Source organism: Ictalurus punctatus, chromosome 17, assembly GCF_001660625.3.
Source record: "Ictalurus punctatus breed USDA103 chromosome 17, Coco_2.0, whole genome shotgun sequence".
NCBI classification, from domain to species: domain Eukaryota; kingdom Metazoa; phylum Chordata; class Actinopteri; order Siluriformes; family Ictaluridae; genus Ictalurus; species Ictalurus punctatus.
Window position 1 is genome coordinate 23,512,357 of NC_030432.2, and position 24,969 is coordinate 23,537,325.

At 41.0% G+C, this 24,969-nt stretch overlaps 1 protein-coding gene across 3 annotated transcripts in view; it reads right to left on the bottom strand.

Moving 5' to 3' along the window:
- dclk1b (doublecortin-like kinase 1b) overlaps positions 1–24,969 on the bottom strand; it is a 47,346-nt gene that overhangs the window by 6,663 nt on the left and 15,714 nt on the right. For 2 of the 3 annotated variants that reach the window (XM_053687477.1, XM_053687478.1), the window contains 9 exons: positions 20,398–20,497; positions 19,894–20,010; positions 10,787–10,881; positions 8,502–8,589; positions 5,991–6,160; positions 4,773–4,892; positions 4,216–4,362; positions 1,682–1,815; positions 1,491–1,568 (listed from right to left, as the gene is read on the bottom strand). In XM_053687477.1, the coding sequence (XP_053543452.1) occupies positions 1,491–1,568; positions 1,682–1,815; positions 4,216–4,362; positions 4,773–4,892; positions 5,991–6,160; positions 8,502–8,589; positions 10,787–10,881; positions 19,894–20,010; positions 20,398–20,497 (1,049 nt within the window). Of the gene's footprint in view, positions 1–1,490; positions 1,569–1,681; positions 1,816–4,215; positions 4,363–4,772; positions 4,893–5,990; positions 6,161–8,501; positions 8,590–10,786; positions 10,882–12,685; positions 15,959–19,893; positions 20,011–20,397; positions 20,498–24,969 lie in introns of those variants that run through there. The other variant, XM_053687479.1, reaches the window with a different exon arrangement.

Here is a 24,969-nt window from a genome sequence, read left to right on the forward strand (position 1 = left end):
AGAGTGGAGCAAACATTATATGTTAATAAAATCTTTCTTTTCAGTTTTTCTTTGCAATTCAACATTTAAAAAAAAAAAAAAAAAAAAAAAAAGTTTAAATCATTAAAATCCATTTCATTTCAAACGTCCATCATTTAAAACAGTTTCAAATATTAATTTGTATCCATACATATTTTCACTGATACCTTGATAGCAAGTGAAGATATCGTGAATAACGGAAATAATTAAAAAAAAAAAAAAGTTATCTAATATTTCTCCTAATGAGATAAGACCATTTCTAGACACTTATCAGTTTTAAGCTCGATATTATTATTTTATTCTATTGGTAGATAATTTAGCTTGTATCTATAAATAAACACTTCCATCCATCCATCCATTTTCTGTACCGCTTATCCTACGCAGTGTCGTCCCTGGGAATCTAGTTCACGAGGCAGGGGACACGCCGGACAGGGTGCTGACCCATCGCACGGCAAAATCACATACACACCCATTCAAACAGTATGGAAATGCCAATCAGCCTACAACACATGTCTTGGGACTGTGGGAGGAAACCGGAGTACCTGGAGGAAGCCTCTGAAGCACAGGGGCAAGCATGCGAACGCCGTGCACACAGGCCTGAAGTCGGATTCGAACCCCCGACCCCGGAGGTGCGTGCCAAACGCGCTACCCAATTAAAATAAGCCAAATTATCTGCTACTGGAATGAGACAATTTCAAGAGTGAGTAAAAATATCTACAAATAGGCTTCGTAATCCGATCATCTTAAAAACAATACAATAAAGAGGCATATGCGTTGAATTCGCCCACATTGCCATGTAATTGTACTATATTTAGCAGCTAGCTACAAAATGTTTAGCAGAAAAGAAAAAAAAAAAGAGTTAAAACTCAACACAATTTAAAGCATCTGTGCTCTTTATCTCTGTAATTTTCATTATTTCCAGAAGCAATATTTATAGTTTTAGGTAACTGTGGTCTCAAATGTATACTTTTTCTTTTTTATATATAAAAACTAATCATAAAAGTGGATATATATATATATATATATATATATATATATATATATATATATATATATATATATATATATATCATAAACGATGGAACAAACGTTGGACTGAATGCGTTGTTATAAGTTTTGATAGTTGATTTAATATATTCAGGATATTTTAACTTGCTAAGTCAGTTTGCAGTGTGTGTATATACTAAATTTGAACTCTTTCTACTAGAGAGAGCTTAGTCACACTTAGAGTGTGGGAGTCGTCATTGTGCTACTTCACCACCAGGGGGAGTATGTCTAGTCAGTACAGCGGATATTCATATTCATGATATTGATCTTCAGTCCTGCTCTGTAAATGCATGGGTGTGTATATGTATTCGGAAAACTGGCTTAAGAATTGACCTCTAAGACTGTTAAACGCTTCTCGGGTTTTAATAGCGATGTCCGCTGTAATAGATTTCTTTGCTGCCGAGTTTACGACATGCACTACATACCCACGGAAAGGAGGAAAGCCACAGAGCAGGATGTAGGTAATAACACCGGCCGCCCAGATGTCCACCTTCAGGCCATAACTATCGGAGAGAAACCACGCTCAGTCAGGTTCAAGTGCACGGTGTTGGTATTGCACAGGAATGATGTGTTATGTAAGGCTGATGGAGAAGGGTGGGGCGCAGCGGTGACTCACCCCGTCTCTGCGATGATTTCTGGAGCTACGTATGTCGGAGTGCCACACACGGTGTACAGAGGTCCATCTACCACCGTGGCCAAGCCAAAATCCCCCAGCTTCAGAGACTTGCTGCCATCCTGGTGCTCATAGACCTTAGACACACACACACACACACACACGCACACACACACACACACACACATTCAGACACACAGATTTTACTATTCATTGACAGAAAAAAAAAATATTTTATTTAAATAAACATCTAAAAACATGTTTTTAACCTTGGGCACCAAGGCAAATGTCACCATAGGGGTAAAACTGTAGGTATAGTTATATTTGTAGACAAATGTGCACACACACACACACACACACACACACACACACACACACAGCTTCACTATTTGCCTGATGGAAGCTTTTAACTGCTATCAGTGGAGTGGGTGAATGGATGAGCTAACTTGGAAGGCTAGATTTAGCAACCTCCCTGATACTGTAATTTCTCTCTCTGTCTCACTCTCTCTGTCTCACTCTGTCTCTCTCTCTCACTCTCTGTCTTTCTCTCTCTGTCTGACTCTCTCTCTCTCTCTCTGTCTGTCTTTCTCTCTCTGTCTCTCTCTCTCTCTCTGTTTCTCTCTCTCTGTCTCTCTGTCTCTCTCTCTCTCTGTCTCACTCTCTCTGTCTCACACTCTCTGTCTCTCTTTCTCTCTCTCTCTCTCTCTCTGTCTGTCTCACTCTCTCTCTGTCTCTCTCTCTCTGTGTCTCACTCTCTCTGTCTCTCTCTCTCTCTGTCTCACTCTCTGTCTCTCTCTCTCTCACTCTCTCTGTCTCTCTCTCTCTCTCTGTCTCACTCTCTCTGTCTCTCTCTCTCTCACTGCAAGAATACTACAAAACCTGTAACAACAACAGTAAGAACAATACTAAAAATAAAGACAATCATGACAATAACAGTAAGAACAATAACAACAATTCTGTAACAACAACAGCTCTCAAACAACAGTAACAACAACTCTAACAACAACTCCGTAAAAACAGTAACAACAACTCTGTACCAACAACACTAACCACAACTCTGTAACAACAACTCTCTAACCACAACTCTGTAATAACAACAACTCTGTACCAACAACAGTAACAACAACTCTGTAACAACAACAACTCTGTACCAACAACACTAACCACAACTCTGTAACAACAACTCTCTAACCACAACTCTGTAACAACAACAACTCTGTACCAACAACAACTCTGTACCAACAACACTAACCACAACTCTGTAACAACAACTCTCTAACCACAACTCTGTAACAACAACAACTCTGTACCAACAACACTAACCACAACTCTGTAACAACAACTCTCTAACCACAACTCTGTAACAACAACAACTCTGTACCAACAACAACTCTGTACCAACAACACTAACCACAACTCTGTAACAACAAAAACTCTGTATCATCAACAACAACTATGTACCAACAACAACAACTCTGTTCGAACAACAGTAACAACAACTCTGTAACAACAACAACAACAACTCTGGAACAACAACAACTCTGTAAGAACATCAACAACAGCTCTTGAACAACGACTGTAACAACAACCGTAACAACAGCAACAATTATGTAACAACAACAGCAGCAACAACAACTCTGGAACAACAACTGTAACAGCAACATCAGTAAGAACAACACTAACAGCAATGGTAACAACAACAACAGCCAAAGTTTTTAGTAAAGTTTGGCTAAAAACCCCAAAACATTTTCTTTATAACTTTTTGCTCCCCCTAAATGTAGTCCATCAGCATGTCTGACTTTTACATCTTTAGTTTTGCACCAACGCTACGAGGCTAACTACTAATGGAAGTCTGTCTCACCCACAATACCCAAACCTTTATTCACATCTTGAGACCTTTTATCTGTACTCATGTTTGACACACGTGGATCGAAGAGGGCTTTGAATGAATGCCGTCACGTGTCTTGGCCCGAATCTGTGGTAATTTAGAAAAATTGCAATTCCTGCGAATATTGCATAATCATTCATTTCTGCGATCGTAAATCATGTCATGTTTTGAGAGTGCTCATGTAATGATAATGAGACTTTATTGATCACATATACATATGCACAGTGAAATTCTTTTCTTCGTATACCCCAGCATGTCAGGAAGGTGGGGTCAGAGTGCAGGGTCTGACATGATACAGCGCCCCCTGGAGCAGAGAGGGTAAAGGGCCTTGCTCAAGGGCCCAACCGTGGCAGCTTGGCAGTACTGGGGCTTGAACCCCCGACCTTCTGTTCAGTAACCCAGAGCCGCAACCGCTAAGCCACCACTGCCCCCTAGTGCCCCTAGTATCACACTACTCAAACGAACTGGACTTCTGGGGTCAAGCACGCTCGGGAACGGTACACTCTGGTTACGTTTACATATTCTCAGAAAAGATTACAGGATGATGGAGATATCCCTTTACGGTTTGTAGCAAAGCATACTCCGGCTGAAAATTGTGTAAATTAGATTTCCGACAGTTTCAACCATTTACTAAAAGTAAAACGTGTACCAGCAGGTTCTCGGGTTTGATGTCTCTGTGCACCACGTTCAGGCTGTGCAGGTACTTTATGGCGCTGGCCAAGTTGTACAGCATCCCACTGGCGTCCCTCTCAGTGTACTTATTTGTGGATGTGATGGCATCGAATAGGTCACCACCCTGCAGACATACACAATCCGAACTGTACATGATCTACAAATAAACTGAGGTCTACATGCCCTGCAAATATTCGTCAACTTAACCTATTAAACTATTCATTTGTATGTTTGATATGTGTTCTAATGGCCAAGAAATATTGACACCTTTTATTCCCACAACAAGTCTAAGGATGTAATGAATATGCATCGATATGCAAATTAGAAACAATCCCCAATCCCCAGTCCTCCACTATTGTAACCCATTTATGTCAGGAAGAATTGGGGACATTGCTGTTATATCTCTACAAATAGAGTCTGGAGACCGACAGCATTATTACAAAACTTTAATACATTTTCAAACCCCCCCCCACCCCCCAATATTATCTTGTTAAAATGTACATTGTAATTCCAAATATGAAAGTAATTTGTTACCTTGACTAGCTCCATGACCAGGTAGAGCTCACTGTAGGTGTCCATCTCCTCGATCAGCAGGACTATGTTGGGGTGTTTCACCCTCCTTAAAATGGACACCTCGTTCTGGATCATATGTTCCTGTGCACATACGGCATACCTTCATGACTATTATTAATCATCATTAGACTGCCTGGTAAGAGTGTAACAATACATCGTGACACAAAAAGGTGACGATTCGCATCATGGAAATCAACTTTCTACTAATTATGCATCTAATTGAATTAATTGCACTGTTTGAACACCAGAGGTCCCAGTTTATAATAATACTATACAGTGCGTGCTGGGACCGATAGCTCTGGATCTCAACATTATATGTTATATGATTTAACAGTTACAACAAGCTCTTAAGTAGCTTTCAAATGAATCCAGCCGTGTGTCACTGCAATCTACAGTGCCCAAGAGAGAGGCTGCAGAAATCCGTCATTTTAGCCATCTTTGGAGCTCTATTTCCAATTAAAATGATGCCGCAGATGCCGCTACGGAGCTCGTTATTATATTTCAAACTACCGTTTTGCCCAGGTCGGAGACTTTGTTTATTCAAACAAATTTTGGGGAGAATTCTTCTTCTTTTTTTTATTTTTTATTCAGTTTCATACAGACGAACATTGTTTTGCATTGTTAATGATTCAGAAATTAGAATTAAAAAAGGGGGGGGATCAAATTGAATCGAATCCTGAAGTCAGAATCGTGTACACTCCAGCCTAGAAATGCCTGGATATGAACATAATACAATGAATTTATGAACAGATTTCAACTTTACAATATCAGGTTTATTAAATATGTGCCATACTATCGTGCATATATACTGGAGCCATTGGGTTTTGCCAAAGTCCTGAACATTCCACTCTGAAAATAAATAAATAAATAAAAAATTGGATTCAGGCTGACACTAATAAGGTTATAATTGAATTATTGAGGTTTGGATTGAGTCACCAGTCAAATAGGTTAATAAAAAATAATGTGTCAATAATACCATACATATAATAATACAATAATCATTGATAATGGTCAAATTTAAAAAGGAACATCTCTGGCCCCTTCTTTCACATAGAACATACTTCATGGTCCTTTGATGGAACCAGGACCCCACTTTGAGCGCCACAGTCCTTAGAACACATCTATGAGAGGACTCATTTTGGTGAAAAATGATGTGACGTTCTAGTCTGCGTATCTCACCTTGCCCCTACATTTGCCCTTGTTGATGATTTTGAGTGCGTACTCTCGGCCCGTGGATCTCTCCACACACTCCCTCACCACAGCGAAGTTGCCATCTCCAATCATCCTTCCCACCTTGTACCTCTCAGCTATAGAGGCAGGAACCTGAGGGCCTTCGTCCACCACCTCAGCTACAACACATCACATTTCAACTGTCAATCATGGACACGCTCGTGTAGGAGCATTACAGTATCACGGACTGCAAAAGTTTGTACACCCTTAGGACAAAATAAAGTAATAAAACATACACACACATAATATATATTCTTTTTTTTTTTTTTTTTCCCCAAACGTTATATGTATCAAGAGCTACAGTATATGGTGTTCAATATTATAGCACTGGAACGCTTTTAAATGATTCCCGTGGTGCCATTTTACATGAATTAAGATTAAGAATATTAAAAAACGCTGAGCTTCAGCATTAATTCACCAAAAACTATGCTGACCATCAACAAACCGTTATATTAATTGACTTTATTCAAAATGTGAAATAAATAACAAACACCTCCATGACTACGAAGAACATAAATATAAAAGAACGTACACGTCGCTAAATATCTATAGCTGAAGTTGAGACATTCGTTTGGTTACTGTGGCTGTATTTAGTCACGAATAAATCCGAACATTAGTTTATAGTGATGTTAATAATTTGATACAGATGGTAATTATTATATTATCATTAGTTACGGTTTATTAATGTTATCAAGGATGTCTTAATGCTAATTAATGCTGTAAATAGTCTTGGTTAGGCAGGCGTTAATGTCATGCTAATTCGGTTGCATTTACTTGATTAGACAAGCATTTTGTTGTCGCACTTTCCCGGCACTTCCTAGGTGAATAATCAGACTTTATTTATTTATTTTTAGTACAACACATAGTAACATTCAAACTCTATATACGTGCATCACATGACTTTGGTATAAACGTATAAAGTAAGAGCTGTCGTTGCAATTTGAAATGAAACGTTTTCAGATTCTGAAACAGCGCTGGATGGTTAACTAACCTTATGCTAATTGCATGATTTTAACGCAAAGCTGAAAATCTTTGCAATTACATTCAGGCTTTTTTCTTGTACGAACTACAAATGTTAGTACGTTGATTTCCCTCTGTGAACTTGCATATATAAAATGTGTTTGGCCCTAACTATAAGCACTTAAACTCCTGTAACTCATTTTCTAAAAATGAGTGTTGAACTAAAAATGAGTGTTGAACTGGCAGGTGTAAGGGGGTTAATGTTGGTGTTAGTGAGCTGTTAAGCATTTAATAAAGACACCTGACACTCGCTGATATGGTTGAAACCCAGTGCTAACGTGATATATTATAAGCCTTGTATGTTTCGCATTAGCAGCAGATACGTGGGTAAATTGCTACGCATTACATTTCCAATGATTTGTCAAGCACAGAAAGGTTTAACCCTTTCTCCCTGTACACTGTTATTCTATTCCTCCGGCGGAATGGAAATCGACCCATTGGACGTTTTCAATCAGTATAAATAAACGAATTATTTTACCACTGCAAGACTGTTTATACGATTAGTTCGGACACTGTTGGGTTTCTGTGTGAAGAGTATATTGACTCTGTTTCTGCGTCCCGATTGGTATACTTATACTATGTAATAAAATGATCTACTCTTTTTGTGAAGAAAAAATGCATACTTTTGAGTGCTTTAAAAGAGTATGCAAACATTGGGACATGTAGTATCCAGGCGGTTGTGGCTCAGGTGGTAGAGCGGGTTGTACACTAATCGTAGGGTCGGCGGTTCGATTCCCGGCCCACGTGAATCCATATTCCGAAGTGTCCTCGGGCGAGACACTGAACCCCGAGTTGCTCCCGATGGCAAGTTAGCGCCTTGCATGGCAGCTCTGCTACCATTGGTGTGCGAGTGTGTTTACTAACAGGAAGAGAACGTTGTTGCCCAGAAGAGAACACTGTCACCATAAACAAACTCCTTGTTACATTTCAGCCTTTCTACTTCCGTTATCCCTCATATAATTTATACGATGTCATTGTATCCATCATTCCCTTGATTTATATTCTCCACATTTCGTGTATTCTGAAATGCATCCTTGAATTCAGCGAAGCAAACCGTCACAAAGCTCTGCCTTCCCCGCACAAAGAGTTGTGGGAAATACGAGCTGGAAAAGTATCCACAGATCCACACTTTGAAAACCTACCGGAAATAGTAGACCATCTGGGTACCTTTGGGATACCCGTTTCAACATACTATGATTCGGGACATACTAATTCTCATCTCGGATACCGTTTTGTAAAGAGAGTACGCCAGTTGGGACGCAGGCTGTGTTTCGCTGCTAGTGAGCAGTGCGATGGAAAAAGATAGGGGTGTGAGCACCCTGCTGAGGAGACAATCCACGCCTCTCCACAATACCATTGGTACAGAGATAAAACCGGACCACACAACTAAAGACTTGGATATGGAAGTCAGTCAGAAAACACAGAGTTCTGCATTATTACCTTCACTAGCAGGACCATCACCTTCATCCATGGAACTGCACACTTTAGTAGAAGCCAGAGAGAGAGATGAGCCGCTGTGCTGGGAGCTCTGCCAAATACAGTGTGTGTGTACACATTTCAAATGTTTTAAAGAGTAACGGAGTGAAACAAAAACAGACAAACGATGTGACATATTTGCATTATTGGCACAGCTCTAATCAGTATGCAGTTAAGTCATTATTGGCTCGGTCTGGGATCTCTTGAGAGAGTTGAGCTGTCTTGTCTTGATAATTTTAATACTATTATTTTAATACTACTTGTTTTTACTCTATTTTCTCCCAAGTGTGGTGTAGCCTACTGCACTTTTCATACGGTACAGTGGACACCAGTTGGAATAAGCTTTAATAAATGATTATATACTGTATGTTTAGGTTGGTTGTTAAAGTGTTAACGTAGGTATCATATGCCCTTGTGAACACAACCCTTTATTGAAATGCCTCTAATACAAACTCAGAACTTTCACCTGTTCATCTGACAAATCAGAATACTTTGTGATGTTGTGTTTATTGTGTCCATGAGTAGTCTGACAAAATGGCGGGTCCATGCACAGAAGGCAAGTTCCCATGGAGGCGACGGTAACAATAACATAACACCTGAAACATAAAGTACTCTAACACTGTGGTGTTCCTCACACTTCCTGTATGCCGCTGTACATGTGGCACAGGACAGAGACGTTGTAGGAATAAAAACAGCAGTTTCCATAGAAACGCTCTGTCCTAAACGTGCTAAGAATAACAGCTGGGAAGCAGGTATGGTGAAGTTCAGTACTGCTTCCCGCACGCACACCATGCCAATGTATGGACACGTTCTGACGCTGCTCAGACCGACAGAGAAGCTTTTATTCCGAATGGCTTTTAAATACATCCGTGTGTGTATCGACTTGTTCTCCAACCGTATCATAAGCACAAGTGGCATGGAAAAGAAAATACAACCATCAGATATGGAAGCTCTCTAGAGCGGGAATTCGACGCGACCACTAAGGTTCTGTGAATTGTCCGTGTTTTTCTTTAGTAGGAAAGAAATTGTTTATATTATTGGCATTAATTTAACGGTATGAAAAATAAAGAAAGTGAGCTGACACAAACCCATAAATTAAGACAAGTAAAACTAATCATTAAAAAATCTTTCGTACAAAAGTAAACGGAGGATGGGCCAGTCTGCCTGCTCATAGCCATAAACGAGTAAACAATCGCCCGTGGGTAGGAAACTCACTTTGCGCTAGAGGTCGACCGATGAGTTTTACCGATACCGATTGCTAAGTTGGGTGATACCTGCCGATAAGCGATTAACCAACTGATAGTTTTTAAAATGTATCCTCGATGCAAAACGTAACACTCCGAGTAAAATACTGCTGAACTTTATTACAAGAATAAACAGTGAAAATGTTCCGTACTTTTTTTTTAAATGAAAGAAATATAGACATATTAAAATATTTATTAATATCGATTCATAAATATTAAAGCCAAGAAAAGATATACATCCAAACTGAAACAAAATGCACCACTCCAAAATGAATAAAAAAATAAAAAAAAAAACACTTCAAACAGCACGACAAAATTGGTCTGTGAGAGTTTTTATTTCGCCTCTAGAGGCCGCTCTACTGTATTTTATTTTTTCAAACGGTTACCCGTGCCGATTAATCATCAAAACCGATCAATCGGTCGACCTCTACTTTGCACTAAACGGGTTATCAACATATGCATGCGAGTACGAAGAAAATCGACCATTTTATACCTGGTGGAAAATTTCAGTTCGGTTTGGCTTATGCAAACATTAACTTACTTACTTTTTACTTACTTATGGGAACACACAGTTAGGAAACTGTGCAATAACTTAAGCATGCATTTAAACAAAACCACCGTAGTAGCTATTAATTCCCCTTATTACTTACTGTATAACTTATTACCCTGTCTATCTTGGCTGCTCCTTTGGTTTCTGGTGAGAGTTTATTCTGTGAGAATTTGTTGTATAATGGTTCCAGTATAACCAGAAAACTTTTATCACACCTACCAGTACAGCAGACTGGGCTTCTGCCTATACTACAACCTTCAGCTAGAATTCACATAGAATACAGATGTCTGCATTAGAAATACATGTACATCAATTAAAATAAACATCACAACTTTTTTTGTGCTTCCCGACTTCACGACTAGTCTTTTTTTTTTTTTTTTTATTGTTATGCCTCGTTTATTTTCTGAACGTATCATTTCCAAGGATGAAACAAGGAGTAAATAAGGAGTTCTTACCCGTCGTCTCCTGAGGCTGGCTGGGCTGGTGGGAGACGGACTCGGGGACTTGCCCGAGCGAGGCGTAGACAGCTGACTCCCTGCTGTTCCATTAGCTGAGGACAGCAGAGACATTAATTCAGGTCATAACATAACATTACTTTCACGGTAACACTTTACAATAACAGCACATGAATAAGCGTGGACTAATACCCGAATTAATCCTAAAATATGAACTAAGGATGAGGTAATGCATGTACTAACAACAAACTGATGAAGAGCTAACCTCGTATCGGTTCATCCGTGAATAACGACCACCTCGGGTACGTTAGTGCGCGTTTGTTGCTTGATGTAGGCCTATTAATTATCACATAGGGGTAAACTCAATCAAACCTGTTCTATAAGAAAGGACATGAATTAAATGTGCATCAGTTCAAAGCGGTCAAAATAAACCTAAGACTCTAACACTGGAAAATAACCTTATAGAACACTGGTTTTAAATGTTTATAGATAATAGCGTCTGCTAAACGAATAAATGATACTGTATTCATTTCACCCTTGTAGGCGAAGGAGCGGCGTCCCGGGCCGAGAGCACGTACTAGTACTATAGTGGGATTTGAAGAGACATTTCTACTCAATAAGGAGGCTCGATGTCAATTAAGAAAGTAATCCAGCACCATTCAATGCTGTGTGTGTGTGTGTGTGTGTGTGTGTGTGTGTGTACGCAGCTGCATATGGCAAATAATGTAAACAATTTGAAATGATGCATGTTTAATTCATTTTCTTTCTTATAGGGCATGTCTGATGTAGTTTACCCCTACTCGTTAATACATTAATACATTAACTGACACGTACTAACATTTACTTCAGTTATAAAGTTGTAACATTTTTTAAAAAAAAGCTATATTGTTGTTGTTGTTTTTTTTTAAGTTTTCTGTGAGGACATTTTTTATTTTTTTTTTGGAATGAGTCTCCAGTGTCAGAGTTTTGTAACAGTCGGAAGTCAAGCTGGAACTACGCGTTCCGATTCGGGATGGAGGTTTTTTTTTTTCGCGGTTTCTTGGTAACATGTCGTTCTTGCTAACTTCCAGAGAGAGAGAGAGAGAGAGAGAGAGAGAGAGAGAGAGAGAGAGAGAGAGAGAGAGAGAGACAGCAGCTCCTGAGAGAACGACTGTTTACAACGGTTGTATAACATAAGTGTTAACAAGAACTAACTGGTTTTGCGGATGCAGCATTTACACGTAACTATAAACGGATAAAAAATAATAATAATAATGACGTGTTATACCTTAACGAATAAATTGGCAACTCGCTGCGTTTTAAAGCGATAACACACTTCACACCATCCATTCGGAATAATAACTCCAGTCTGGTAGCGGAATCCCCGCTCCATCAAATCACCAAGTCCCTGATTATTTCCGTGTACGTTTTGGTGACGTGGTCCTCTCACAACATGTAGATTTCATTTAATACACGCTCTCATGACCGGTAAGAACATCTGGTGGAAACAGTAAACCGAATTAACCACTCAAATTAAAATACGACGCTTGTTATCTCAGGAGGGAAAACTGAAAATGACGTTCATGACCGTCACCTCGGAAATGATCCCAAAACCCGTGCGTGTGTAGATTCAGCCCTTGTGGTAGATAGCAACCATGAGGGGATTGATCTAGAACCTACAACACTGTGAAAGTGCAAACGACATGCACAGTAGCTCGGATCGAGAACCAGAATATGTACATATCCAGCTTTATATATAACGTATATGTCAATAAGGTCAGGTTATCATTTTAGCACAAAGATATCAGCCTTTAAAACAAGCTCTAAGACCCAGTTTAGACGTATAATTAAAAGAAAAGAAACACACACCCACCTGAATAAAATTTCCCTCTTGGGTGAGAAGATTTGATATAATCTTACCTGTTCCACAGTGTAGTGAGCTGCTGGAGCAGAGTGATATAGCTGCTGAGCTCATGTTGCCTGTATATGTGTGTGTTAGTGTGTGTATATGTGTTTGTATGTGTGTGTGTGTGTGTGTGTGTGTTAGATTTCTGTGAATGAGTCGAGTCGCTGAATGATCCCTCACTCCTCCTCCTGCGTGTGCCTGACGTCAGAGCAGGAGGAGGAGCTACCCAATAGAGGGTTATTAATGATAAACACGATCTCATCATGAACTAACTACCATACATTTGGCAGACGTAATAACTTTTTTTTTTTTTTTTTTTTTATTACAGTGCGAAGGTAATTGAATTGTAGATGATGAGAAATCCTCAATTGGATTTAAGGAAGTTTAAGAGCTGCAAATGAAAACTACTTGTGAAGGTACAGCAGATTTATGAGTCGAGCCTGAATGCTTTAGAAAAGAAAAAAAAAAACAAACAAAAACAAAAGACATTTCTTTAATAATTCTATGTAGGTATAAACTAGGGAGCAAAACAAATCAGACTGAATCACGTATACACCAGATGTGCGCTGAAATAATTGCGATTACGTGTCTGCCCACATTGAATCATCATCTTGTTTCAGCATCTCAGGAGCACAGAGGCAGAGCGGAACGTAACACCGAGTTATTTTAAGGTTAGAAAACACGCTATGAGTGTTCAGCTCCAGAAGAAAGTGCGATTGTAGTGATAAAGTGCGAGTGTGTGTGTGTGATATGCTCATTTCTAAACATGCGTTGTTTGACTGCTGCATATCCGAGCCCACACTCCCTAGTTTTTTTTATTTTTATTTTAATAACCATGGAGTTGCAGAGTCTATCGTGGGAACACTGAGCGTGAGTTGGGAATACAACCTGAATGGGATGTCAGTCCATCACAGGGCACCAGAACACTCATTCACACCTAGGGGTGAGTTCCATCCATCCATCCATCCATCCATTTTCTGTACAGCTTATTCTACACAGGGAGCCTGGACGCTATCCCAGGGGATTCTTGGGCACAAGGTCGGTGGACACCTTGGACGGGGTGCCAACCCATCGCAGGGCAGTCACACACACTCTCACACGCCCGTTAGGAACTATGGACAATTTAGAGATGCCGGACAGAGTACAACGCATGTCTCTGGACTGGGGGAGGAAACCCACAAAGGACGGGAAGAACATGCGAATTCGGTGCACACAGGAGTTTGTGGCATCGAAACCCCCAACCCCGGAGGTGTGAGGCAAATGTGCTAACCACTAAGCCAACGTGCTTAGGGGTGAGTTATCTCAGCCAATTCACCAACTGGCATGGTTTCTAGGAAGCAGGAGGAAACTGGAGAACCTGGAGGACACCCACAGGGTCTAGTCAGTTAGGTTTCCAGGTAGCCTGGGCAGCACACTGGAGCTTTCATTCGCCCAATGGGATAGATAATGAATTCATCTTTTGCCCACCGTTGAAATATACAGTACTGCACATCCTTAAAGCTTAAATGTGTAAAACAAATGTATGATAATTAGTTGAGCAGTATGCCTAATGGTAAACTCGTAGCAATGATCTTCTTCACCTACTTCTTTTTTTTTTTAATCTACAGTATTTGCCTTGTACGTCCAATAAAGCAAACTTCAGATGCCAGCATCAGACTGACAGGCGAGTGAGCATTGTTCCACCAATCAAAGCACACGTCCAAAATCTCTGGTCCGTTTTTTCTTAGCTAACGTGCGCCTGATGAATTCCATTTGCGACATGTTTTCAGGATCAATTCTGCCCAACGGTGGCATGAGAAACCACTCTGAAGCGGTGGATGGTTCTTCTATTACGTGCAGACTAAATCAAAAACCATCTAGAGACCTCCGAAACCCTGATTTACCCAAATAACGAGCACTATTTTATGTGTGAGCACATTTTACTGAGCTGCTTGCATTTCATTTCCAAAGAAGAACTGGGTGATGTGAAAAGTAAGAGGAAACATGTCGGTACACGTCTGAACCTTTTAGCAAATCAGGGCTTTTGTCTTGGCAAGCTAGTCTTATTCTCATGAGGGCAACACACTGCAGTGGAGGAAGCTGGTTCATCAGACTGATCAGAATGCAATCCACCTTCCAAACTGCACCAACCCTCTGAGCACGGAGCTGTACAAAGAGTCTGCTTGCGCAAATGCGCTGCACTCAAAACACCCACGCAACGCCAGTGGCAGCAATAAGGACTACAAGGGCTCCACTCCAGAAACACAGACTGAGGTAGAGAGCGAGACTGAGACACATAGACAGAGAGAGTGAGCGAGAGCGAGAGAGAGATAAAGAGATAAAGAAAGGCTAAGAAATAATTCCTGTATGTGTTTGCCTGACCTGGAATCGGTTATTGATGGATATAATGACTCATACCCAAAGGTCTGGACAGGCTTTCTGTGCTGGTTATTAAACGATGGCTAGATTAAAGCTAATGTATACATCTGGGGGAAAGAAAAAAAAAACAGCTCTAACATGAGACATTACATCTGATTGGTTCTTCATGGTCATCAACAGCCAAGGAATATGTGTTTACAGAAGTCTACGTTTCAGATTTCCAGAGCTCGAACATTTTAAGAATGTGATACCGCCTTGCATTCTGCTAAAAACTATCACAAGTAGGTGTTGCTGTGATCATAAAGACTGTCTTGTGCTGTCCTCAAGGTTCGATATGTCGTGTGTTCTGAGATGCTTTTCTGCTCACCATGGTTGTAAAGAGTGGTTATTTGAGTTACCAAAGCCTTTCTGTCAGCTGGAACCAGTCAGTCTGGAGGATTTTAGTTTGTCACACCATTTTGTGTCAACTGTAGAGACTGTTGTGATGATAATAATGATCATGTGTCTTTATTGATCACATATACATAGTGAAATTCTTTTCTTCGCATACCCCAGCATGTCAGGAAGGTGGGGTCAGAGCGCAGGGTCCGACATGATACAGCGCCCCCTGGAGCAGAGAGGGTTAAGGGTCTTGCTCAGGGGCTCAACTGTGGCAGCTCGGCAGTGAGGGGGCTCGAACCCCCGACCCGTAACCGCCAAGCCACCCACTGCACGTGGAACGGGAACGTGGTATGTGGAAATCCTACGAGATCAGCACGTTCTGAAATGTTCGAACCAGCCCATCTGGCACCATATGCATGCCACGGTCAAAGATCATGGTTTTCCCATTCTGATGTTGCGTTTTATGATTGTGGTTTTTTTGGTTCGGTTGTCATGTTTTCTAATTTGTTGTGTTTGTTGTTGTTTTTGTTTTTTTTTTGGTAATCAGATCAACTTTATTAATCATGATTGCAGTATTATCCATGCAGCATTAATGCACAGGTTCATAAACAACTGATGAAGCACTACTCGGCTTGGAAGGGTGGGGGTGGGGGTGGGGGGTGGCATTGAATAATAGTTACCATGAATCTGTTTTGTCCAGTGTTTGCTACTTCTTCCTACTTTCTGACTCAGCCGGGAAGCCACACTGCTCTCACACACTGCTCTACACCGATAATGGCCCAAATCAGATCACCGCATCGCCTCATCAGCAGTCGCAACACCTCTTCACAGAACTCGGCTGGACGTTTCTGGGAACGAGCCTCGCTGCGGTGTGTTTGTTCTCTGGGTTTGTCATTAGGGAATCGGTGTGAGTGATGAGGTGCAGCTTTTTGAATGACAGACTCATAACCTGGAAGTCCTGCTGGAACTACAAGCACCAAGCAAAGAAATTAGTTCTGTTTGTGCGTGTGCGTGTGTGTGTGTGTGTGTGTGTGCGTGTGTTTGCTCTTCCGGTTGCAGCACAGTGCGAAATTAACTATTGCCGGATGTTTTCTGGAAACAGCAACAACAGATATGATGACTCATAACTTTTTAGGACACAATGGAATAATTACTACGAGATCAAATATATTTTAATATCCCCCTGTCGTGTAGTCAGTGTGTTCAGAGTGGATGTCTACTGCATAATATAATAAAAAGATTTAGTCACGGCCTATAAAAATCCTTCTACTGCTGAATGTAAGAAAATAAAGCTAATAAGAACAGGAACAATTATATTTTAATAGCACTCTGCCGGCCACTTTTAAAACATCATGTGTTGCGAGAAGTTGCCTGCCACATATTCTGTGGTGAGCAATAGATCTGATTTAGGCAGGGGTTGTTACAGGGGTCGTAGCACTTTAAACCTGCCAAATGACCGCGCTTGCTCAGTGACTCGGAGACAGACCACAAAACCGCAAGTTCTGCAAAAGCACTGCAGTTAATTACAACTGGCCAAGTTGTTTCCCAGGGAGGTTTAAACATTAATTAGAATTATTTATCTGCTGGCAAAGATTGTGCATTATTCATACATAATCACATACACAAAGAATCAGCCACAAAAAAATACACTTTAGTCAAAGACCAAGACTGTACATTTAAAATCCGTATAACAACTACAACAAATGACTAACAGCCAAACACCAATAACCAACAACTACCACAAGCTAACAACCAACGCCAACAACAACCAGCCAACAACAACCAACGACCCAGACCAACACCACCAGCTAACAACCACACCAACAACCAACGACCCAGACCAACACCACCAGCTAACAACCACACCAACAACCAACGACCCAGACCAACACCACCAGCTAACAACCACACCAACAACCAACGACCCAGACCAACACCACCAGATAACAACCACACCAACAACCAACGACCCAGACCAACACCACCAGCTAACAACCACACCAACAACCAACGACCCAGACCAACACCACCAGCTAACAACCACACCAACAATCAACGACCCAGAGCAAAACACCACCAGCTAACAACCACACCAACAACCAACGACCCAGACCAACACCACCAGCTAATAACCACACCAATGACCCAGACCAACACCACCAGCTAACAACCACACCAACAACCAACGACCCAGACCAACACCACCAGCTAACAACCACACCAACAACCAATGACCCAGACCAACACCACCAGCTAACAACCATACCAACAACATCCAACGACCCAGACCAACACCACCAGCTAACAACCACAACAACAACCAACGACCCAGACCAACACCACCAGCTAACAACCATACCAACAACATCCAACGACCCAGACCAACACCACCAGCTAACAACCACACCAACAACCAACGACCCAGACCAACACCACCAGCTAACAACCACACCAACAACCCAGACCAACACCACCAGCTAACAACCACACCAACAACCAATGACCCAGACCAACACCACCAGCTAACAACCACACCAACAACCAACGACCCAGACCAACACCACCAGCTAACAACCATACCAACAACCAACGACCCAGACCAACACCACCAGCCAACAACTACACCAACACCACCAGCCAACAATCACATCAACACCGTAAGCAAACAATCCACGCCAGCAACAACCAGCCAACAACCAAGACCAACACCACCAGCCAACAACCAACAACCACACCAACACCACCAGCCAACAACCACACCAATAACCAGCCAACAACTACACCACCAGCCAACAACCACACCAACAACCAGCCAGCAACTACACCAACACCACCAGCCAACAATCAACAAACTAACAAACTCCAGAGCTACTGGCACTCTTCTTTAGTAATAATATGTTTGTGTTCCTTTCCCCTCCAACCATTCATCATTGTCTTCCTGACAAATCTCTCTCTCTCTCTCTCTCTCTCTCTCTTGCTCTCGCTCTCTTGCTCTCGCTCTCTTGCTCTCGCTCTCTCTCTTTTCATGTTCATTACCTGATTATCAGAAACCATCTATTGCTCTGTATTTTATTAAAGCTGTCTGTTTGTTTGTTTTCCCCACTGCTCATTCCGAAACCCACTGCCTGCTGCACTACACACATCAGCTGCGCTGTGATCCGGTTGTGTTTGCAGAACAACTTTTACTGGGTGGATTAGTAAAATTAGCCTATATCTTTTCACAGTCATTAACACACAGGCACAGTGGGGCCCAAAAGTCTGAGACCACTAGAGAAAAATGCTTTTTTTTGTGAATTCTTTTCTAATTTAATACAATTTTCATCACATACGATATTACTGACAACAGACCGAGTGAAAAGTAGAATCTCTGGAATATTTACATCACATTCAGAGTCTCTCAGCGTTCGGTTCGTGCCCTTTTTTTGCCGTAATGACGGCGTGCACTCGAGCTGGCGTGGACTCCACACGTCACGATCCGCTTTAGATCGAATCCATCGGGGTGTCGTCTGAACACGCGCCCCGATAGGAGAGATCAGACGTGAGCGGAGATCTGACCTAGAAATAGTGCGGAATCTTTATCGCAGAGAAGATATCGAACATTCCTTTATTTACGTTTTTTTCAAAATTCGAAAACATTCCGTTTATTTCTAATTTTAAATAAAAGATGATATACTTCCCAGATTTTCAGTGTGGTCTCAGACTTTTGAACCCCACTGTATGCAGAAAAGTTTACAAAACCGAGCAAAATCACGTCTGGTGCAATGCTGTCCCACAACTCTACTGCTTACCACACACCTCGTTGTTAACCATAAAAAAAGAGAAAATAAAGACACTCCAGACATGAATAATATATTTTTTTTTATGTGTGACGTGAGAAAAAAACTTTTAGCCATCCATCGTCTGACATTTTGTCGACGCTGCATTCAACGTGCTACATTACAAACTTTTAAATACTGATACATTTGTTTCCTTTATGCCGTTTCAATGCACTTAAATAGCTAACTCGATAACGGACTCTTCACGTGTTATACAAATTGGAAACCGCATATTTTAATTCCGCTTTCTTTCCTGACGATATCTGATTTTACTTCCTACGTAATACAGTTGAGAATGAGTTGGGCGTGACGGATTGAGTTTTAGTATTGAGCTGATTTTTGGTTTACAGATTCAACCCTCATTGCAAATCAGGTTTACGGTCAAGGTTTATTGTTTACTGGGGGTTGAATCGTGTTGAAACTGGAGAAATAATTTTAAGTCGCATTTTCGGTTGAATTCGGGGAAACCACTCGGAGCGTCCGTTGTGTTGAACGACTTCGATCGCTTTCGTCCGAGTTGTTCATTGCGGCCAGCTGAAAGTCTGCCGATTTTGACAATAGACCTGATTTGCAATGGGGTTGAACAAGTTTGATGGCAACTGTAAATTATCCCAACAGGCAGCTTTCAGATGGCAGCCATGTGAAACTGGTAAGCAGGTGTTTCCTACCTGAGCTGTTGGAGACAGGAGACTTGCTCCTGTATGAGGCGCCTCCACTGCGAGGAGAGCAGCGACCCTGCAGCGACGAGATCCGACCGTAAGACTGCGATTTCGTCATCCTGCATTCTAACGGGGAAAGAGAGAAATCTGCAATCAACCCATCTATCCTAACGCGCTTGGTCTCATCCAGGATGACTCCACCCCCGACCACAGGTCACGAGAACTGACTGAGAATGAAAATCGTACGCTATGGGCTTCACATTTACCAAATCTCAACCTGTTTAGACACCTGGAAGATTTCGGAGCGATGTGTTAGAGAGCACTCTTCACCACCAAATGAAAGAATGTCTTTTGAAAGAACGCTGTCCATCACTGCAGTACAGTTCTAGAGACACGGAGAATTGATAGCAAGAGCATCATAGATGTTTCGGCGGCTCACGATACCCGACTAAGATACTTGAATCTTGTTTGGTGAGATTAGTGGTATGACCGGAGGTACGTTGGGAGTCTTACCGCTCTCGTCCAGAAGGAAGTCATCCTGGTAGCGGAACTTTTCAGGTCCACATGCGATGAATATGTCGTCCTCAGCGAAGAAGTCCTGCAGACACGTCAACTACAAACATGAGAGAGAGAGACAGAGAGAGAGAGAGAGAGAGTTAAACTGACTTTTGTTTCCAAATACTTCATCAAACATACATCGTATCATCTGAGGAACCTTAAAAATGTCATTTGGAATAAAAGAACTTTTCAAACATGAGCCAAAAAGTGTCGAGCTAACCCATTATCGTCTGTTTGTGCCGACTTACAACGACTTTTAACAGAGTCTACCAATGCTCTTTCCATATCCATGTCCTCCTCCATGCTGGATACTATAACATACTCTATGAGAATGAGCGCAATTAATATAAAGCTGTGGTTTGACTTGTAGATGGAAGCACTGTCAGATCTGACCAATCAGAAGCAAGAATTCAACAGCGCTCTCGCGGTATATACAGTACAGCATTCACTGTATAATTATTTTCCATTGCTTGATTACAGATTATGCCTGTGTCGTTCTCTCTCTCATATTTCACACCCTGCGTCTGACATTCAAGCGCAGGTTGTAAATTGCACACTCTTGTCATAGTATTAACGTGACACATCATAGCTTACACACACAAGAACAGCAAGAACATGCTGCAGCAGAAATGGTGGCACTAACACCATCAGAGTCGCGTCTGTGAGCTGGATTAGTAAACAGTACGGATTTCGGGTAATGAAAGAGTACTAATATACAGCGAGAACAACGCAGTAAAGAGGCAGCCATGGCGTCATCGCTGACCTTTTCCAGAATGAATCAGCAGAAGGTCCGATTAGTTTAAGCATGCGTATTAGGGCTGAGTCTGAGTGAGAAATAATGCGAAGGATGCCGAGTGTATAATAACAGAGAAAGCAACAATCCGGCATGTGTGAAATCCAGACCAGCTCTTTTGATTTATTAATGCATTTCAGTACAAAGGCCAAGGCTGGAGCATTGATAAAAGAGCAGTAATGGTTCTTCACAGCGGAGATTTGTGTAGAAGCTAATATTATTCAGCACTATAATATTGTAATCGTAGGGTCGGCGGTTCGATTCCCGGCCCACGTGACTCCACATACCGAAGTGTCCTTGGGCAGGACTCTGAACCCCAAGTTGCTCCCGATGGCAAGGTAGCGCCTTGCATGGCAGCTCTGCTACCATTGGTGTGTGTGTGTGTGAATGGGTGAATGAGACACAGTACAATTGCTAAAGTTAAAAAAAATAGCACTATATGAGTGCAGACCATTTACCATTAATTACCAAACTCCCATAATATTAATATAATATTAACATCCCATAATATTCCAATACTCAAGTTGTGTCCCTATAAACTATGCACTTGTTACACTATATACTCATGCACTATGTACTCAACCATGTAGTGTATGAATTTTATAAGGTTATTTTTCATTCAACGTCGGAGTATGATAGCCCCTCCCCCTCGGCTACGTAATTAAAACTGGGATTGTTGAGTGCATGAAGTGTCCGACGTTCCACGCCTTCAAACACTAACATCCCATAATATTTCCCTTCAGCATCAGTAAGAAGCTTATTAACTGAAACAAAGAAGCTGTGAAGGTGTATCACATCTCGGAAAGGGGCCGGCGTGGGTGCATGTTTTCATTCCAACCAATCAGGTGTGGCTTCTGATTGGTTGGAATGATAAGATCGGATAAGATCGGACACCCCTGAAATAGGACATTGGATCTGGATTGTGTAATACACTTCATAAAAACTGTGCATTTCAGACCCAGCTATAAACTGTGAACGAAACGTGTACACCCAAAAGACCAAATACAAGTAGAGCAACAAAACACACGTCCGTAGTAGGAACCGAATGTGTCACTTCACACACTGAGGTGTCACAAAAACTAACCTAAATATAAACCAGTGATCTCATCAGAAAAGTTCTCCTGCACCCAGTATATGTTCTGGTACAAACTGTGAGAACATATCGAAATGGTGCCATCTAGTGGATAGAACCACTTTTTTTTTTTTAAATAGCAGAAGATACTAAAATCCATCGCAAGTAGACAAATTCGATGCAATTTACAGAATAATAAGATTGAAATAAAACCAGGTTTCATATATTCATATAACGCAGCACTGTCTATAATTGTATTCCAAATGCTCGTTTGTGATTGGTCAGGCAAATCACACCACGCAGCCACTGACTGTTTTGCTAGAACAGCATGACCCACTGTGTATCATTCCTTACTTAATAAGCATTTTGATGGATTCGCCAATGTAGGAGATCGCTAGTTTGAAATTCCGATGACGCCACAACCAGTCGTACCTGGAAGTCCAGTCGAGTATAACTCAGATAGTGAGTTGGTCAAAAAATTCTATAAATGAAGGTTTTATACAGTTCTCTTGGAAAGAAAGCGCATAAACACTCACGCCTGATCTAAAAAGACACTTCTACTTTTATTAAGAAGCATTTCGGTTTTATCCCCGAGGTGTCAATGACGATTCATCACTAAGCTCTATCCGAAACCAGTCAGGTACATGTACTTCCTAAAAAGTGTATCATAAACTTTAAGCGTAATGATCCTACATCCCATTACCACAGTTTTTATGCATTTCTTTTCCAAATCCTAACTCACTGTGATGCAATATTGCGCAAGCGGATGATGCAAAGTTAAGAAAATAACGAATATTTATTCATTTTGCAGACACTTTGATATAAAGTGATTTACTGTAGACAGAATTCAATCCAAGCACAGAGCTGAGCAGTTAAACAAACGATAATAACAATACTTCAGAGGATATAAACTACTGTAGCTTGCACGCTATTGGCTTGTTGTGATGATACAACTTTGGACTTGTCTTGGACTCGACAATAGTGGTCATCAACAGCAGGGGTTCCCAAACTTTTCCAGGGCGAGGCCCCCCAAATGGCATTAACATTTGACCGAGGCCCCCCTTCTGCAAGATGTCTTTAAAACACATTAAAAATACAGACTTCTGAATATATCCCCCTTTTTTAATTATTATTAATAATTACATCTTACATCTTTACATTACATTAGGAATTAATTGTGTGTGTGTGTGTGTGTGTGTGTGTGTGTGTGTGTGTGTGTGTGTGTGTGTGTGTGGTTGTCTGGAGAGTGGGAATTTATTTTTCACACTAAATTGTTGAGGCCCCCCGGGCGCCCCCTGGAGGCCCCAAAGGGGGCTGCGGCCCCCACTTTGAAAACCACTGATCTACAGTACTACAGTACTATATTTAAGACCAGGACTAGCCGGGTCTTAAAGCAGGGGTAAGGACAAGTCAAGATTGAGTCCAAAACTTTTTGAGGTCATGCCTTTACTTCATATAATCGGCTTCATTTTTGCATTGCCCCAAAGATTAGGCTGTTAACACAGACATTATCTTTACCAACTCTGAGTCGAGCCCAACGCCATAATTAGTGAGCGCAACACCCAAGACTGACATGAGCACACATACAAATAGCAATAAATCCAGGACTCGTCCAGGTCAATACAGAAAACGTCACGAGACTGGACTCGAGTCCTACAGTCCTGCTTTTATCCTCGTAAAAATCTATACCTCGTTTTTGTCTCGGAAACATTTTTATAAACAAAGCCTGTGTACTGTTAAAAAAAAAAAAAAAAAAAAAACATGTTTAATCAGTATTATGTTCAGTACCGATTAAATCTGTGTGCAGTGTAACGCATTACAGGCACTGACAGATCTGTGAGCTTCTCTCCAAAGTGCTTCTAATTGCACTGATGAGCAGCAGAAAGGCAGCAGAGATCACGTGGAGCTCCTGCAGTGTCGCTTCCGGTCTTTCAGCTCGAACACTGTGAAATGCAGAAGCACTGAAGCAGGAATACAGAAGCATCCCGGGAGACTTCTGGATCCTAACACACTTTGTTCCAGGAGATATTTATTTACCAGATTTGAGCTGGCCGTGAAGTAACGTGTTATTTTTCTCATTACGGTTAATGGAGGTATAACAAGCGGCGCTGTATTTGGTCAGAAATGAATTCATTGCCAAGTTATGCATGTCATGACGGAGACCTGAATTTCAAATAGTGATCTTTTGAAACTGATTTGGGTGACTGTCTCTGCAGTGTACGCACTGTAACTAGGCTTCCGAATTCGACGTAAGCACTTTAAAAAAAAATTAATAATAAAAATAAAAAAAAATAAAAAAAAGATAGAAAGAAAACAGGAAAACAACAATAACAACAACAACATAACAAAATTAAATGTAACATTAGACAAATAGACAATCAGGGATTAGAAACCAAAAACAAATGACAAATTCACTCTAAATTGCTCCAAAGTGAGCCAAGCATCGATAATAAAATAAATAAATCAAACAGTAGAAAGTAGGCCAGAACTTCTGAAACTTTTTAACTGCCCCAAAATGCAAATCTTTCTGTATTTAGATTCCTCCTGGCACATTTTGAGCTCTTGCAGGAAATAAATAAATAAAATAAAATAAAATAAAATAAAATAAAGTAAAGCGTTATTCATTACCACCGAGAAAATCTGTTCTGCCTGGTTCTTTTGG